Genomic DNA, 19,908 nt, shown 5'->3' on the forward strand with positions numbered 1-19,908 from the left:
ATAATTAATACTGGAAAGTCTGAACTCTCTTTGGCATACACATGTGCACAAAGATACAGGCACAATTTACAAATGTTATCTGATGATGAAGTTTAAAATTTATACATTATCTGATCATGAAGTTTTAAGCTATTCTTACAAATAACTACTTAAGAATTTTACATTCAACCTAATTTTTATAAAGTTATATACATATAGTCATATTCATATGCCACTCTTGCCTATGCTAAGTAAATAAAGCTATTTTGATGTCATTATAAATTCTACGAAGCTGAGAATAACACATTTTTATAAGATACAAAATAATGTGAATACCCATTCCACAAATTGTTTTTTTTTAAATAATTTACCTAAGGAGTTGAAAATACTAATTTAGCAAACCCTGCTCAGTACACATTAAAATCAATATCTTTTGCTTTAAATATAATCCTATATTATAATGATTTGATGATACCCTGTATCTACCTCTTCCATCACTCTGAAAGAGATACTTTGTTTCCTTTTTAAAACCTTGCTTTTGGGCCTACTCAACATAAATTCTAGGAAAATGTCAAACAAAAAAAGTTGTGGTTTAAAAAAAATTGTTTTAGTAAGATATGATCGGTTTTACTGAAGTTAACAAACCTTTATTAAAGGCTCAGAACTTAGATTTATATCTGTATTTGACCATCAATTTAATTTTCATAATCATGTAACCAAAATGTAAAATACAAATTTAAATCCCAAACAAGTCTTCTTACAGGAATTTTACATAAAATATATACCAATTCAGAACAGATAGTTTCATCTATTAAACATTCTCATAAGGCCAATTACCTAAATAAAATAGGAACTAAGGGCTATAAGCTAGAGACTAGTAAGACCTTCTTTTCACATGCAAAAGGAGAAAACACACTTGTGTTTTATGTGCACACCTGCACACGCGCGCACACACACACACACATACATGCACACACACAAGCCTCAGAAACCTGAAAATTATCTACTTACATTAGAAGTGAGCTTTTTGCTCCTATTTTGTGACCTACTGAAAACACCCACATCATTCTTCCAAAAAAAGACATTTCTAAAACATGTGTGGAAAAGCTGGACATATATTAGGTAGTTCAAAGAAAAGCAATGATAAAACATTGAGATATCTGATTTAAAGTGAAAAAGAATTTATTTAATTTTTGCCATATCAGGACAACAAAGCAGCCCTTTTATGTCACCACTCATTAAAAGGGCATTACAAAACATTAACATAATGTAGTAGCCCATGTTTTCTTTCAGGCATTTTCAAAGGGCATCTCAGACCCACAATATTTTCTATTGGGTGTGCAAAGAAAACAGTGCTGCAAAATCATTAGCAAGGCAAAATAATAATGGTTCCCTTTTTATTGAAACATCAGTTTTATATTCTGAATTTAACATTCCTAGATATGCAATATTTAAGTGTTAGGATATTAGCATACTATCAGCAATATTGGGTTTAATAACTACTATCAAGCAACTGATTTCTAATGCACACAACATAATTGGATAGTATTTGAATAAGAAGATGGCCTGAATTTTGCCCTCAAATGCACAAAAAGAATTTTCCATTCACCATCTCAAAACAGTCTTTGGCCTTGCTGAATAATCACAGAGCTGTTATTTTACTGTGAAGCAAAATAAGCCTTCAAGTGTCCCTTACTTGATCTTAGAAGGTCAAATTCTCTGTCCAACAGTTCCTCTTCTGTTAACTTAGAGAAATTATCCTCTCCAAAAGGATTCCACCCTGACATATCAGGTGGGTTGCTGATGTTCTTCTGATTTGTGAAATTTGCAATGGCCTCTTTATCAGCAATTGGCCTATAGTAATAATTGAGAAAGAAAAAAGAAGATGGAAAGAAAAATTAAAATTAATAAAAATTTATAATGCCCTAGTTCATACTTTATAAACACGTACAAAACCAAATCATTTCACTGTGACAGAGATGACAGACAAGAGCATGAGATAGAGAGAGAGAACATGTGGGATCTAGATGACCTCCATAAGGTATATTAGCTCCATAATCACCTACATAAGTTACACTAGCTGTGTACCCTTGGGCGAGTTCCTTAACTGCCTGCTGTAAAAAGGAGTAATAGTATCCACCTCATAAGGTTACTGAGAAGATTAAATAATACACATAAAACAAAAACAACAGTATCTAGTAAAAAAATAAGCACTTAATAAATATTAACAGTTATTATCATAGTAAACAAGCCTTAAAGTAAAAACCAGTCACCTTATCAAACAGTATCACTCTAAAATCACTACTGAATACAGTGATCAAATGCCTTGGTTATGCTGGGACACCACAATAACTTTCCTTTTGATAAAGGTATTCCCTATAAACAGCTATCAATGAAAGATGAATTGTTAGGACTGCTTTATAAATTAGCTAAAGTTAAATGAGAGTTATTTTGTATATAATAAATTATTTATAGCATTTAAAGTATCTAGACTTGGAGCCTGAGACTACTGGTTCTATGAAAATTAGGGCTCCTAGCTTTTAAGAGAAGATGAGAATCTAAAGACTTCTTAACCCAAGAGTTCTTGTGTACTTCTCCCTCGACCCAGCCTGGAAATACAGTCATGTACCACATAACAACCTTCCAGTCAGCAGTGGACCACATATATGATGGTGGTTCCATAAGATTATAATGGAGCTAAAAATTCCTCACCTAGTGACATCATAGCCATTGTTAACAGCATAGCACAACAGATTACTCATGTGTTTGTGGTGATGCTTATTTGAACATACCTACTGGGCTGCCAGTTGTATAAAAATATAGCAATACAACTGTGTACAGTACATAATATTTGATAATAAATGACTGTATTACTGCTTTATGTATTTACTATACCATATATTTTTTTAGTTATTTTCAAGTATTCTCCTTCTACTTATTTTTTTAAAAGTCAACTGTAAAACAGTCTCAGGTCCTTTAGGAGGTACTCCAGAAGAAGGCATTATTATCATAGGATATGACAGCTCCATGCCTGTTATTGCCCCTAAAGAACCTGCAGTGAGACAAGATGTGGAGGTGGAAGACAATGATACTGATGATCCACACCCTGTGTAGGCTCGGGTTAATGTGTGTGTTTGTGTCTTTGTTTTCAACAAAAAGTTTAAAAAGAAAGAAAATTAAAATTAGAAAAAAATTACAGAATAAGAATAAAAAGAAAGTATTTTTGTACAATTGTACATGTTTGTGTTTTGTTATTATCAAAAAGTCAAAACATTTTTAAAATTTTTAAAGTCACAGTAAACTAAGGTTTGTTACAGAAGAAACAATTTTATATAAATTTAGTGTGTCCTAAGTATATAGGGTTTATAAAGTCAAGTCTATAATACAGTACAGTAATGTCCTAGGCCTTCATATTGACTCACAACTCACACATTGACCCACCCAGAGCAACTTCTAATCCTCCAAGCTCCATTCATGGTAAGTGCCCTAATCAGGTGTACCATTTTTTACCCTTTATACTATGCTTTTATTCTACCTTTTCTATGTTTAGATACAAAAGTACATGCCATTGTGTTACAACTGCCTACAGTACTCAATACAATAACATGCTATACAAGTTTGCAGCCCAAGAGCAATAGGCTATATAATAAAGCCTTGGTGTGTGTAGTAGGCTATACTAAGTTTGTGTAAATGCACTCTATGATGTTCATACAACAATGAAATTATCTTATGATGCAATTTCTCAGAACATGTCCCCATTGTTATGCAATGTATGGCTGCATAGCATAAGAATGAGACAATGTAAGAAAGCTAAGAACGCTATTAAGTTCCTTTCATAAGTTACATCCAAATCCTCTAACAGTAGTAATAAAGGGAGAATCCCAGTGTTCAAAGTAGTATCTCAATTTCACAAGTCTTAACTGATTCCCTAAATTTACCTAACCCTTGAGAGCTCATTGTACTTAAGGTGCCATTGCCACCACACAGGTCTTGGAAGAGGGGAGAAAAAGGCAAAAGTCATTGAATCCCTTAGTCAAAGCCCCTTCAGCATATCTGAGCCAACAATAGACTACTGAAATATTTACTGAAGGCTAACATGTAACAGAGGAAAATAAACATAGTAAGTTACCTACAAGTAGATAGACTTGCTTAGTAAATAGAACTTAGGTATCTTTATTTAAGAAACAATTCAATTAAAATCCATTCTGGAGATATGTCAACTGCCAAGGTCTGAGCCTGCCTCCATGTGACAGTCCCATTTCTAATTCCAAAACAACCTTTAAGGACTTTCAGAGTCCTTAAAACACAGATCAGATGTGTTTTTACCCAGAAAATTGTATTGAAGAAAAAAACAAAACAGATCAGAGCAGGTAAAACTCAGAGAGATGGGCATTCCCCGTCCTGTCTGTCAATGATTCCTTTCAGAACTTTCTGATTCCCTACATGAATCACCCTCTTCCTATTCCCAAAATGAATTTATGGGTTCTCACTGGCAGACTGTAACTCAATAGAGTGTCACCTTAATCTAGTTTAAACAGATATTAAAATATGTCTACAAGTTATCTGGCATTCCTCCCTTCAAAGGGTGAAACCGAATTTCACTGCCCTTGAACATGAGCTAGATCTAGTGACTCAATTCTAACAAATAAAATATGGAACAAATGGCAGCTCATGACTGCCGAGATTGGGTCTAAAAAGACATTTTGGATTCCTCCCCACACTGTCTCTTGGATCACTGACTGAGGGAGAAACCAGAATCAATAATTCCTTGTTCAAAATCATCTTTGCCTTTTCAAAGAGAAAACTCAAGCAGTCTTTTGGAGAAATCCATGTGGCAGGGAACTGAAGCCTCCTGCCCAAAGCGATGTGAGTGAACTACCTTGTAAATACATTCTTTAGCACCAGCCAAGCCTTCAGAGGACAGCCAACCCAGCCTTACCAGACATAACTACCCTGCTAAGTCACTCCTAAATTTCTGATCCAAAGAAAGTATGTAAGATAATAAATGTTTACTGCTGTTTTAAACCATTAAGTTTTGGGATAATTTATTAGGCATCAACAGATAACTAATATAACAGGGCAATTATATCATAAGAACATAATGTATGCATAGAAGATGTTTAATTATTATTGGAATATAACAAACAATAATACTCTCTGATATTCATACTAAAGATAACATGGTAAAAGAGTAGAAAGTTTAGCAAAAGATAGTGGAAAAGAGAAAAAAAAATCATTCCAACAAAGATAGTGACTCTTTCCCTCTATCTAATGAACTACTTGGCTTCCTATATTCTACTCAAATAGCCCTTATCCACTTACAGACAAACATGTAACCCCAATTCTCTTCTTCCACTGACTAGATATAAGCAGGAACATTAGTTAGAGCTCTTTGTAAATTGTTATGGAAGATATTATACTCAACATACAATCTAATATTAAATAGATATAATATTAATGAAGCAGCACTGAGGTACCAAGTGTGGCTGGAGCAGTGTTCCCACATGACGTTCCACATTTCTAACCTTTAGTGGCTGAGTATATAATTTTTTCTACCATATCCTTAAATACATAATTTCACAGGTGTGGAGTAAAACAAGTCTTATGCACTTTCCCAGATACGCAACCCAATATTTCCTAACCTGGGGAATGCAAGATTATTTTTTTAATAAATTATTTTTTAATAGTTACACAGAAATTAGAAGTATCTAATGTATCAAACCTGTAATCTGTTGAACAGTATCACTACAAATGAGAATAAAACAGGCAGTGCTATAGTAATTAATATACATTACAGGCATCAGCACCTTGCAGTGTATGCCTCTAATCCTTGGATATCCAACTTTCTTTGTAATTTATCAGAAGTTTAGACAGATTTCCAATTCATGATCATCCATTCTTATCAGTGACATAACTTTGCTTCCAGAAGCTGATAGCCTTTTAGAATACAAAGTATAAACAATATATATGCTGTGTGAGAGAAGACAGTTTAACATATTTTCTACTTTCCAACTAAATACACTAGATTTGACATTTTTGATGCTAGTTAGCATCAGAAGTAGAAAAAAGCAATCGTCTAATTCATACAATAGCCTCATCAGCATCTTAAACTAAGCAATACCAAGCAGAATATCCTATTTTTAATGAGGAAAATTATTCTACTCATGTCACTAGGGGACTTAGCAAATTTATTAATTACTATTTACATTTCATAGTTTATATTTTAGTGGATCTGATTTGTCTAAAATGTATAATATGTTTTAATTTTATTATATACAATAATGTTACTAATTTATTAAAGAAAAAAAGCACTATGTGAATAAAGCAAAAAATTGTAACCAGAGTACATAAATGACAAAGAGTTTGGCAAATACTGATCTGGACCTTTTTTTTTTTTTTTTTTTTTTTTTTTTTGAGATGGAGTCTCACTCTGTTGCCAAGCTGGAATGCAGTGGCACAATCTTGTCTTACTGCAATCTCTGCCTCCTGGGTTCAAGCCATTCTCCTGCCTCAGCCTCCCAAGTAGCTGACATTACAGGCATGCATCATCACATCCAGCAAATTTTTGTATTTTTAGTAGAGACAGGGTTTCATCATGTTGGTGAGGATGGTCTCGATCTCCTGACCTCATGATCCACCCACCTTGGCCTCCCAAAGTGCTGAGATTACAGGAGTGAGCCACCGTGCCCAGCCTGATTTGGATCTTTAAACTGGCCTTTGGCCATATACTGTGCTCTCTCCTTAGACAAAACGGTGCTAATTCATGCACCTGAATTCTTCCTTTAGAAAAGCAGTTCAAGGAATCGGTTCGTGTTTCTCTCTGTCTTCTCCTCCCTACCATACCTGCCCCACTGGTGATCTGTCTCTTGCATTGGCGCACGCGCGCGCACACACACACACACACACACACACACTCACACACACACACACACACACACACACACACACACACACAGAGGTGGGGAGGTGTTCTGTAGCAAACTGCATACTTTAGCTCTCTTCTGAGATGCAGCGTACAAGTATGCTACTGATGCTGCTGTTTCTCATGCTCAACTCTGAGCCAAAGCTTATAGACACCTTTTCTCAGCTAATGTTTCAAATCCTTAAATAGCATTGTAGGAGATCTTCTTTAATGTTCCTGTAACAAAAGTCTAACAGCTCCTACCTCCTAGGTATCTATAAACATTAGGAGATTTTCATGATGATTCTTAATTACAAGATGCCAAAGCACCTGCCGCTTTATATCTAAGTTTAAGAAAATTTGTACCAAAGTTATTTAATTTATAACTCTACTAACCAATATATCTAAATATCCAAATTATACAATTCCCAACTATGTTATGGTAACAGTATGTTTACTGTATACCATCCTAAAAATATATATGTAAAAATGTTTGTATCTATTTAAACTAAATTATATAATCTTTATGAATAAATAGTCAAACTAATTCAAGGTAATAACATGTAAGTAGCAAAAGTCTATAAGGATTTTTTTTCAAATACCTAAAGTCACTTGTTAGGGTGTTGTTTCTACTTACATTACAAAAAAATGCTTTTACATACAAGCCAATAATACCCTTAGCCCTAAATGTTGTTAGATGTCGCTATGCCTTACCTACAAATAGCAGTTGGCAGAATTAACTGAGGAAATGGAAGGATGGGGATACCAAGGGACCAGAAGACAGGACTAGGAAGAGAAAATGGGTGGCTCTACAGAAAGATGAATTATAAACTAATTTAAGAGAACTTAATGACCAACCATTCAACAATGACTTCCACTTCCACAATAATTTCCTTTGCTTTCACTAGAAAAATACTTGCCTATTGGCACTATAGGAGGAGTCCATTATGGTTCCAACCTGAGCTGGAAGTGATGAAGTGTAGGAAACTAAGGCTGGTGAGAACTCTTGAGGGGAGGTAAGATATTCAGGTGATGCCTGTTGTTGAGACGGCTGATGTTGAGCTAGCATCTGCTGTTGAAAGAAAGCCTGCTGATACTGCTGCATCTGAAAAAAGAAATATTATACAAAACAATGCTCCAGTCCTAAAGCACTGTCAGCATTGCATCTATTTACTATGTTCCTTCCTTTCACATTGGTGACAAAATCAGAAACCTAAAAAACAATGATCTGCAGGAGCAGCTCTATTACTAGAAAACTACAGCAAGACAAAATAAATCTCTTTGAAAAGTTGTGAAGCTAAGCTCACTTGGCCAGAATCAAAAATCCTCCTTTAAATATTTTAAGAAAAAGAGTAGCTTAAAGTCATTAATATATTCGTTGCTGTAAAAAAGGTCAAATAATTCTCTGAAGCAGATGCACTCTCCTTTTGGGTTTCATTTTTTTACTCAATAGGTATTTGCTGAATGAAAGAGATATGTGTGACAAAAGACTATAGGTAAGACATCATTTCCCTTACAAAATGACATAAGAGAAGTATGTTATCGGTCAGTTGCCATGTGCCATATGCAGGTGCATAGTTCAGTGCAATTTAAAGCTGCTTGAGAATATATGACTGTCTTTGATAAAATACATGTCAATTAACTTACTCAAATTGATTTTGAATTATTAAGTTCTGAATAATACCATTCATACTGTGAATTCCAACACCATAATGTATACTCAGAGAAATCTCTAGAAATTATTTAACAGTTACCATTGTAGGATACTGCGATGCAGAAGGCTGTGGCTGATATACCGAATGCATTAAAAACTGTTGTTGAAGCATCTGTTGCTGCTGTGTTGCATGTTGATACTACAATGAGAAAACAAACAATCATAAATGCTATTCATGCCTTTACTGTGACAGAGCCCTTTTTAAAAGTATTGATTTTACCATAATAATGATTTGAGAAATCAGTAGTCTAAACATCAATACAAAATAGCTACACTCTAAATTTCTATAATTTATTAATAGATAGCCTTATCAGAATTGGTTTCAAAATTATCACAACATAACAGATTCAATTAAAACCATTTTTAGCGCAATTCAAGGATGTTTAGAAGAAAGCTACCGAAACACATTTAACACCTTTTCCTAGAAGATAAAGACCCCTGAACTGACCTCTAACAAGACCATTACGCTAAATCTACACGCTCCTCTTATCTCCCCTTCAGTGGCTCTGGGCATCTCATGGTCCTAACTACTCACTACCCTCCACTCTGGATCTATCAGCCAAAACCAGGAGGGTGACAAAATCTAAGACACCGTTACTTCTGAAAAGCCTATTATCACCTTTCCAACAGTAGCATTATTCGTCTGTGAACTCAAAACGTAACCTCAGATAACAGTCATTATAAACTGCCTTGCTTACTTGTGAATACTAAATGTTTCAGATGAACATTCTTTTCTTCATAAGGTCACAATGCAGCCTATTTTAGAGTACTCTTAGGTATCTCACTGATTGGAAATTAAATATATATTCTTTCATAATCAGAAAACTGGAAAAAGTGTTTACTTGAATCTAGAGTTCAAGGCGCCCATGATACAAAAAGGAATTCACTGATATTCAATTTGCTGCATCAATTTGATACTACTTCCATATCTAAAGAAACAAAAAAAATTACCTGCTGCATATAAGCATCCTGAAGTAGGTGGTGGTGGTGGTGGTGCTGCTGCTGCTGCTGCTGGTGAGGATGACGATGCTGTAAATGAAGTTGCTGTAATCTCCAATCTCCCTGTTGCAGTTGCTGGAGTACTCTATGCTGCTGTGGTGGCTGCTGAGGAGGTCCCTGACCCAATAAAATTTCAGGGCCATTTCCAGGTCTTAGTGCCCCTAAAGACAGGTCCAAACACTTATATTAACATACTAATGATTTCAATTAAAAAGCTGGATTTCAACATGCTCATTTCAATAATAATTTAAGGCATTTATATCCTTATTTATAATATAGAAACTTCCATATGCATAGAGTTTATAGGGATTTACTTTACTTATAATTACCCAAGAAACTTAATTTTGTCATCTACAATTCTGAACAAGTCAACATCTTAGAAACATTTCATGTTTCGGCTCTCCATGAACACACCATCCATGTTAGTTTTTCTACATTGCTCAACAATATCATGTACTATCATGAGTAAGTATCATTATCAGTGTAATTATCAGCCTAGAATGCCATTTTCCACCTACTGAAATTCTTACTCTTTAAAGTTCAGCTCATATCACTCTTCCTTGTTCCTTCATATAACACCTCCACTCAGTTTAGTACATTTCAGTCTGTCTTGCACATATTAATGGCTTACATGGCTATTTTCTAAACCAGGGACCATGAGGGAAAAGATGATGGCTTACTCATCTGTTAAGAGTCCCATAAAACCTTTTATACAAAAGATGCTTGATAAATGCTCACTGTAATAAATCTATTAACACTGTCTCCTAAATGGATATTTATTTATAAGCTCCATAAATTATACCCCAGGCAAATCCTATACACTTTTAAAATTAACTATAAAGATATAGACTTAATGCAATACACTAATACACCATAATTTCTATATTCTCCTCTAATAACTTACCCTACATTGAAATGTAACTGTTCAATCCTAAAGGATAAAAAGAGTAGGGTAGAAAGTGCAAGGAGGGAGAGAAGGGTTTTTTTTTTCATCAATGTTAGTATCTTCAAACTTCCTCAGACCTAAGTATAACAGCTTTATGAAAATAGTTTTATAACTATTTCTAACTTTTCTAATAATAAGAAAATGCAGTTCATTTTAGTTATCCTTGAAAACACTTATTCTATGACACAGATACAACCATCATTAGCCTTTTAAGTGTATTTCTTTCCAGTTGAAAGAGTATTAAAATAACTACTCAAAAATCATTCATCTTGAAAATTTTTGTTCTTTATTTTTTAAATTCACAATAATTGTACATATTCCTAGGATACATATTATGTACAGTGATCAGATTGAGGTAATTAGCAAAACCATGACCACAAACATTGTCATTTTTTTGTGTGTGTTGGGAACACTCAATATCCTCTTTCTATCTATTTGAAATTATAAGAAATATTATTAACTAGTCATTCTACAGTGGTGTAGAACACTAGGATTTATTCTTCCTATCTAGCTGAAATTTTATATCCTTTAGTAAATCTCTCCGTACTCCTCACTTCCCCCTACCCTTCCAGCCTTTAGTATCATTTATTTCCTGGAAAATAACAACAGCCACCGAAGTAACTTATAGGTTAAAAAAGAAATCACATCTAAAAGACAAGGTCAACATATCAAAATCTGTGGAACAAAATGCTGGTAGTACACAAGAAACTTTTTCATTTAAATGTGTATGTGAAAACTAACAAGACAGAAAAAAGTAAACTAATGAAAATAAAGTCAAAGAAAATAGAAGGAATAAATTAATAATGACAAAGTCATAAAGAAATAGTGAAATAAACAACAGAGTTAATAATAAAACCACAGTCTGACTACTAGTTCTAGTTCTTTGAAAAGATCAATAAAAGAGATAAAGCTCTAGGCAAGTCCCATCCAGAAAAAACAGTGAAGATATAAATAAACACTGCAATGAGAGAAGTAACATACTATAGACATGAAAGTAATTAAAAATGCTATCTACAATTTTATGCAAATAAATTTGAAAATCTAAATAAAATCATTTTTAAATACATATATAAATCACAAACATAAACTCAAAAGGTAAAAAATCTGAATAAATCTGTAAAACTTAAAAAGTTGAAAATATGATCATGTTTCTAACTCTACAACATGTACCAATTCAGTTAAGCTCACATTTAAAGAAACAGAGCTTAGCTTCTTTTTCATAAAATATTCCACAATGCAAAGGTAAGGATCTCTTAATAAGGATATGAGTTTAACCAAAAATAAAAGTAAGTTTTAAATAAGGTTTATCCTATCTAAGCAAAGATGCTTCAATATTCAGAACTATATTAATGCCACAAATAATATATTAAAGGAGAGAATTACATGATCTTAAGAAATAAAAAAAAAAAAAAAAAAAAAAAAATCAGCAGCTATCTATACCTAATTTTAGAAAACGTAAGTTAGGAATAAAGGAAAACCTCATCAATGAGATAAAAAAAAAAAATGTAGAGCAAATATGCTAAAACCAGTCTCCCTAAAAGAGAATAAGACAGCAATGTTCACCACTACATAATATTAGCCCAGAGGATCTAGCTAATGCAATAAAATAATAAAAACCAATAATCATGATAAATACTTATGAGAAACAGGCAAATTATCATTATTATCAAAAAGAGACTGTCTCAAAAAAATCTAAAATAAGCAAATAAAAACCTATTAGAATAACTAATTTTAATGATATGACCGAATGAAACAATCAAAAATCAAAACGTGTAAATTTCCACTGAACCTACTATGCCAATGCACTTAAAATAACCATCTTTAAAATTTATTTTTTGGAACTTAAGAGACTTCCTTAAAATTCATACAGAAGAAGAAAATTTTGGATAGGAAGACCGCCCCATGAGACCTATTAAGCGGCATAAGAATAAACAACTCAGTGATACAAACATGGGTTAAAAAGAAACAACAATACGGAAAGTTAGTTCATGATAAAAGTCGTCTTTCAAATCTGCAGAGAAAGAATGCACTATTTAATAAATGGCATTGGAGAAAATGGAAATAAACTAAACTTAATCCTTTTTTTAAACTATACCCTAAATAAATTCCAGAAAGATTGCAATGCTAACTGTAGAAAACAAAAACATGAAGGTATTAGAAAGTTTTTTAAAAAAAGAAATTTCCTTTGTAATAAAATACAAAACCTAGCAGCTACAAAGGAAAAGTGCCAGATTTGATCTTATAAAATTTTATAATTCCAACATATACACATATATATTCTGATATACGTCCATAAATGAAATTAAAGAAAAATGACAAGCCAAGAGATTTACAACATATCTGGCAAAGAGTTAACATTCACAATAAATATACATTCAGAGAAATAAGAAATAAATAAAAGACAATCTCATAGAAAATTGGAATTCACAGAAGGAAAATAAAAATATATGAGTATTATTAATCAGGGATATTAAAATTTAAAAAGTTTCACCTATCAATATGGAAACACTTAAAACTTCTACTTTTCAAGAAAGCAAGGATAGGAATAAAAGGAACTGACACTGTTTTTGCTGTTGTTTTTTAGCAACCCTGTTAACTGAGGAACTGACACTGTTGATGGTAGTATAAATATTGGAGTCTTTCTGGATAGCAATTTGGCAGTATCTAACAAATTTTAAATGAGTACACTTCTTAATATCTTTCTCAAGGAAATGCTCTGACAAAATTCAAGAGTGTGTTATAAAGATGCTCACCACACTATTAATAATAGCAAATATTAAAAATAACCTAAATGGTTATATAAGCTATGGTATATTTATATTAAAAATTATGCAGATCTGTAGCTACTGACAAGCAAAGCTTTCCAAAATATATATTTTTAAAAATTCAAGTTGCAGAGAAACATGTTGATAAGGTTTAGCTGTGTCCCCACCAAAATTTCAACTTAAACTGTATTCCCAGAATTCTTATGTGTTGTGGGAGGGACTCAGGGGGAGGTAATTGAATCATGGGGGCTGGTCTTTCCCATGCTATTCTCATGATAGTGAGTAAGTCTCATGAGATCTGATGGGTTTATCAGGGGGTTCTGCTTTTGCTTCTTCCTCATTTTCTCTTGCCACCACCATGTAAGTGCCTTTCACTTTCCACCATGATTCTGAGGCCCCCGGCCACATGGAACTGTAAGTCCAATTAAACTTCTTTATGTTCCCAGTCTTGGGTACGTCTTTATCAGCAGCATGAAAATGAACTAATACATTAAATTGGTACCAGTAGAGTGGGGCATTACTGAAGAGATACCTGAAAATGTGGAAGCGACTTTGGAACTGGGTAACAGCCAGAGGTTGGAACAGTTTGGAGGGCTCAGAAGAAAGCAGAAAAATGTGGGAAAGCTGGAACCTCCTAGAGACTTGTTGAATGGTTTTTACCAAAATGCTGATAATGATATGAACAATAAGGTCTAGGCTGAGGTGTTTTCACATGGAGATAAGGAACTTGTTGGGAACTAGAACAAAGGTGACTCTTGTTATGTTTTAGCAAGGAGACCAGCAGCATTTTGCCCCTGCCCTAGAGATCTCTGTAACTTTGAACTTGATAGAAATGATTTAGGATATGTGGTGGAAGAAATTTCTCAGCAGCAAAGCATTTAAAAGGGAATTTGAGTGCTGGTAAAAGCAGTGCAGATGGGAAATGTGGGGTCAGAGTCCCCACACAGAGTCCCTAGGGGCACTGCCTAGTGGAGTTATGAAAAGAGTCACACCATCCTCCAGTCCCCAGAATGGCAGATCCACCTACAGCTTGCACTATGCACCTGAAAAAGCTGCAGACACTCAGCACCAGTCCGTGAAAGCTGGAGGGAGGGAGGCTGTACCCTGCAAAGCCACGGGGGCGAAGCCGCCCAAGACCATGGGAACCCACCTTTTGCATCAGCATGAGACTTAGAGTCAAAGGAGATCGCTTTGGAGCTTTTAAATTTGACTGTCCCACTGGATTTCAGACTTGCTTGGGCCCTGTAACCCCTTTGTTTTGGCCAATTTCTCCCATTTAGAATGGCTGTATTTACTCAATACATGTACCCCCATTGTATCTATGAAGTAACTAGCTTGCTTTTGATTTTACAGGCTCTTAAGTGGAAGGGACTTGCTTTGTCTCAGATGAGACTTTGGACTGTGGACTTTTGGGTTAATGCTGAAATAAGACTTTGGGGGACTGCTGGGAAGTGTGAGGACATGAGATTTGGAGGAGCCAGGAGTGAAATGATATGGTTTGGCTGTGTCTCCACCCAAATCTCAACTTGAATTGTATCTCACAGAATTCGTTGTGGGAGGCACCCGGAGAGGGTAACTGAATCATGGGGGCCAGTCTTTCCTGTGCTATTCTTGTGATAGTGAATAAGTCTCCTGAGATCTGATGGGTTTATCAGGGGTTTCTCCTTTTACTTCTTCCTCATTTTCTCTTACTCTCGCCATGTAAGAAGTGCCTTTCACCTCCCGCATGATTGTGATGCCTCCCCAGCCATATGGAACTGCAACTCCATATGTCTTTATCACCAGCATGAAAATGAACTAATATATACATAGAGTATGACTCCATTTATTTTTTTACTTTGTTATTTACTTATAGTTATTATTATTTTTGAGAGACAGTCTTGCTCTGTTGCCCAGGCAGGAGTGTAGTGGCATGATCTTGGCTCATTGCAACCTCCACTACGTGGGTTCAAGTGATTCTTGTGCCTCAGCCTCCCAAATAGCTGGGATTACAGGCATACGCCACCACACCCAGCTATTTTTTGAATATTTAGTAGAAATGGGGTTTTGCCATGTTGACCAGGCTGGTTTCAAACTTCTGGCCTCAAGTGATCCACCCACCTTGGTCTCCCAAAGTGCTGGGATTACAGGGAGTGAGCCACTGTGTACAGCCTCCATTTAAATACATGAATTATTTATATCTATATATATACATGTAAAAACATAAAAAAGGACTGGGAAGATGAACATTAAACTGCTGCTGGTTAACTCTGGGAAAAATGGAGGGAGACATTTACGTTTTCTCAGAAAACTACTGTATAGTCCGCGTATTTTAAAATACAATACTCATGTGTTACTTTTTGTATTATTTTTCAAGGGTGAAGAACTGTTTAAAAAAATATATATATATATATATGCACATATCAGGGGAAAAAGGAGAAGATTTTTTCAACAAGAAAGCGAAACACGGCCCCTGACATCAGCAGCATGCCTGGCACTCACACAGCTAGGTCTTGGTGCTCTCCTGCTGAATAATCTCATATGATATTAGACAAGGCCACTATGGCATTGATGGATCAAAACAAGACCACTTCAAAATCATGTCTGAACAAAGATAAAACGGCATTGTCCAAACCCTTAAAATGTTTCAACATCTTTAGCAACTGAGTATCCTCATTAAAAACATTTTAACATTAAAACAAGACAGGTTTATCATGAAATAAAGTGCAAAACAGGATTTCTTTAAGGGAAGTCCTCAGGTTATACCCCCAGAACCTTGAGAAAATAAGTTTACTCTAATGTGAGGAATATTTCTTTGGTGGAAATTTTTTTTAAGTACCACACTATACCATAATGCTTAGGAGATACTTTAGTAAATTTTTCTCAAAATCAGGTAAGTTTTTATATTGTAATGTCCATATGGTTCAAGATAGTCCTTCACCAAAGCTCTAGGAACAACACAAAGACATATAACTTTGTAAGACTAGTGTTTCAGCTTTCTTCCTTTCCCATGTAACATAGAGTTTCTCCATACCTTTGAACTTTTTCTCAGACTCACACCCAACTAGTTGATGATTCTAGGCATAACAGTTTATATTTATAGTATCAAAGCAAATTGTGAGTTTTTTGAACCATACTTTTAAATTGCCAGTAACTTCCCTTTGCCTACAACAACTGAATTGTTGGAAACCAACTGAATTTTTTAGACATCAGTAGAAAGTTTCCAAAAGGATTATGTTAACTGCTTTACAATATTAAGTTTACCAGCAGTTTATACAATATTAAGTTTTCTAGCAGTTTATACTAGAAAATCAAACCATAAAAGGTTTATTTACATTAACGTTTAAGAGAATGAGGCTGGCAGGGCTCTATTACCTTTTGGCCTGTGGTTACTGAATTCACCAGGAGCAGGGACTTTAACAGGTGTTGCTGAACTTTGAATGGTCAGCACACTGGGAGTGGCAGTAGTAGTAGAGTTGGCCTTTGGTCTTTGTCTTGGTGCAATTGAGGTTTCTGTTGGTCCAATGGTATCTGTTATTCTATAAGAGAAGAATATATTTCAATCTAAATATTGGCATTTTTTCTCATTTACTATTTGTTCTATAAAGCATCCAACTCAACAGGTGCATTTTAACTATTACTGATAATCACATTAGTCCTTATCTTTCTTCTAAGTCTAATTTTCAAGTATTAAATGTTTAATAAAGATAGGAGAATAAATAAAAGTATACAATCATTCATAGTCTGCTACTGAAACTGGAAGAAAAAGAATATAGTCCCAGAAACTGCTCTTAAGGAAATGAAATGATACTGAAAGGAAATAAACAGAAACCTTTTCGTAAGGTTTTGGATGAAACTGAGAGCCATTCTCTGAAATTGTCAGAGAAATAAAAATAAGAAACAACAAGAAATAATCTCCCTTTACTTGGACTCAAGGCATAAAAAAAGAAAAGACTGTGGCCTATGACATGTTAAACAAAAGCAGCCAAAACTTTTAACAGGTGGAGCCACCTGCTCACATTCAACTTCTTGAATCTTTACCTTTGCTTTACTTAGAACACAGAATGGAAATTATATAAAATGTATCCCACTAAGACTTAGTTTAGGCCCCAGATGTGGGTGGTTAAGCAGTAAACACAGTTTAGAAATTAAGAGACAATAAATATAATTTGAGAAGACACTGACATTTGCTTTTCTTTTTTTAAAAAAAAGGTAAAATATTTTATGTTTATCAACTTGCTTTCTATAAATTCAGTACAAAAACTTAAATACTTGTTAATATGACCATATGTTCATTTTCCAACAGGATTCACAATAAAATCTCTTTATTAAATTCCTTACACATTTTCAAATAAATTAATACTTTAAAATTTTACATACATATGATTTATCAAGCACACATCTGCTGTATTTGCATCTATCAAGTGCACAGATTCAGTTATTTCTCAACATCTGTAAGCACCACAAGAGGGTGCCCTATTAACAACTATCTTTCCAAGAGAACGAAAAAAAAACATGACACTGAATCAAAAGAACTTAGAATTATATGTATTCTATTCTCTGAAAATAACACCTATGCTCTATATGGGATGAGGATGGTAAAAGTCATGAAAACTGAAATATATACATATATATAGTTATATATGTCTTATATATATATATACACATAATCGATTATATCTTGTTTTCATGATAATCAAGTATTTATTGACTTCAAATTATTGAAGGGGCATTACAACCAATGCTGTACTCCCTAAGCTCAAGTAATTTGGGTGAAATATTGTATGCAATGACTGTTTAACTATCCATTCTGTATTAAGTGGCTAGTACAGACTAGTACAGGCCAGACCTGATGTTGCGTTGTTGCTGAGCTAAACCCCCTTTAGAGATTCACAACACACAACAGGCATAGCAAAAGCTTTGTTGCTGAGCTAAACCCCCTTTAGAGATTCACAACACATGTAGGCATCGCAAAAGAAGCATATTAAAAGTCTGTATACTTTGTTCATTCTAATGTCCCCTGTTTTACTAATATGCAGTAATATGTATTGTACATTTACCGATATCCAGCAAAACACTGCACAACACCCTGTCAAAGAATTTACAGTATACCTAGGAAGATAGGGCACATGTTAGTAGAAATGTAATAATACATAAGATAGTAAAAATCGTCAGTGCCAAGCTACTGCTGTCAAGAGTTTATAGAGATGTAACTGTACTTTTAATCTAATTTGGCTACAGAATTCTTCAGGTAGAAAATGGGGTTTAAAATTTTTTTAATAAGTCTGACTTCATTAAGCAATGACAAAGAAACCAGGCATTCTCTATATGGGAAGAAAATGCCTGGGCAGATTAGGCATAGGGAAGATACAAAATTGACTGAAGTTAAACACAGTAATTATTACAAGAACACTGCCACACAGTCTCATGTGCACTATTACCATAGCCACAGAGCTGTTTTTTCTGCTTCCCTTCTTTTCTCCTCACCATCACCTGAACAAAATCATCACAGTTTTCCTAAAACTCACACTCACACTCTCCTGCTTAAAATCCTTCAATGTTTCCATCTGCCAGGCCAGTGATTCTCAAAGTCTCCATCTTTAAGATATGTGTCAGCTAAATTTCACATGTAACCTACACTAAGAGAAGATGCAAAGTTCAGGGAGATGAGAGTAGCCTTTTAAGAAGGCAAAGAGAGTACCATAGATTGAAGGCAGCTGAGTACCCACAGGAGCTTTCTGAAAACATGTGAGTAATGAAACTAGCTAGTAAATGATTTCTCCTCTCAAAATATGCTATTTACATGAAAAACAACTAAATTTTTTTAATATTCAGCTTTGTATACATTTAGATTTGTTCGAGTTTTCACTAATATTCATAAAGAGTAAATTTATATTATTGACAGCCTTATTTTTTAATATATATAATGTTCAGATTTAACATACTATAAATAAACACTGAATTTTAATAGCACTATTTCATTGGCTTGTAATTATATAGCTATAACTTGTGTTAAGGTGAAAAGATAATCAAATCATCATTCTTGTTCAGCTGACTTACGCTACTTTTTAAAAATCTACCTTCTCAAAGATTTGTTTATTATTTTAAAAAACAGAAGTCACAATAAAACTCAACTGACAAATCCTACAATAATTCATAATTACCACTCAACAGTGGATGCTAATTAAAGCTATGTCATAGGTAAGACCAATAGTTGGTCAAGCTGGATTCCCGCAAGTTATATATAACTTTACTCCTTCAACTCTTCTCAAAAGAACATTTTGAAATTCAAGTGAATGAAGACATTTTTAGAGTAACACCATTTTTTAAAATAAGTCATTCACAAATGACATATTAACAATTTACAAGTAACAGATCATTTACAACACATCACAACCAAGTCTCAATGAGTAAAACTGACTAGAAGGTTGAAAACTAACTGACCTATAGGCCAAAGTTCAAATTTCTCAGCATGAAATATAAACAACGTTGTTCATGACTGGCATTTATCTACCTCTCCAGCTTCATTTCCCACTACTCCTGTGTATGTCCCCTTTTGCCCTAGGCTTGCAGTTTCACAAGGGCCACTCTTGCCTAAACTGCCTGCCTGCTATAGTTTCACTCT

At 34.3% G+C, this 19,908-nt stretch overlaps 1 protein-coding gene across 2 annotated transcripts in view; it reads right to left on the minus strand.

Annotated features, from left to right (window-relative positions):
* The window catches only part of BMP2K (BMP2 inducible kinase), a 128,835-nt gene that overhangs the window by 34,644 nt on the left and 74,283 nt on the right, over window positions 1-19,908 (minus strand). For both annotated transcript variants that reach the window (XM_032239825.1, XM_032239824.1), the window contains exons 10-14: window positions 16,659-16,822; window positions 9,546-9,754; window positions 8,635-8,733; window positions 7,801-7,985; window positions 1,676-1,833 (exon numbers count right to left, since the gene is read on the minus strand). In XM_032239825.1, the coding sequence (XP_032095716.1) occupies window positions 1,676-1,833; window positions 7,801-7,985; window positions 8,635-8,733; window positions 9,546-9,754; window positions 16,659-16,822 (815 nt within the window). The remainder of the gene's footprint in view (window positions 1-1,675; window positions 1,834-7,800; window positions 7,986-8,634; window positions 8,734-9,545; window positions 9,755-16,658; window positions 16,823-19,908) is intronic.

Source organism: Sapajus apella, unplaced genomic scaffold, assembly GCF_009761245.1.
Source record: "Sapajus apella isolate SASKATOON/1434 unplaced genomic scaffold, GSC_monkey_1.0 scaffold45, whole genome shotgun sequence".
In the NCBI taxonomy this organism is placed as follows: Eukaryota; Metazoa; Chordata; class Mammalia; order Primates; family Cebidae; genus Sapajus; species Sapajus apella.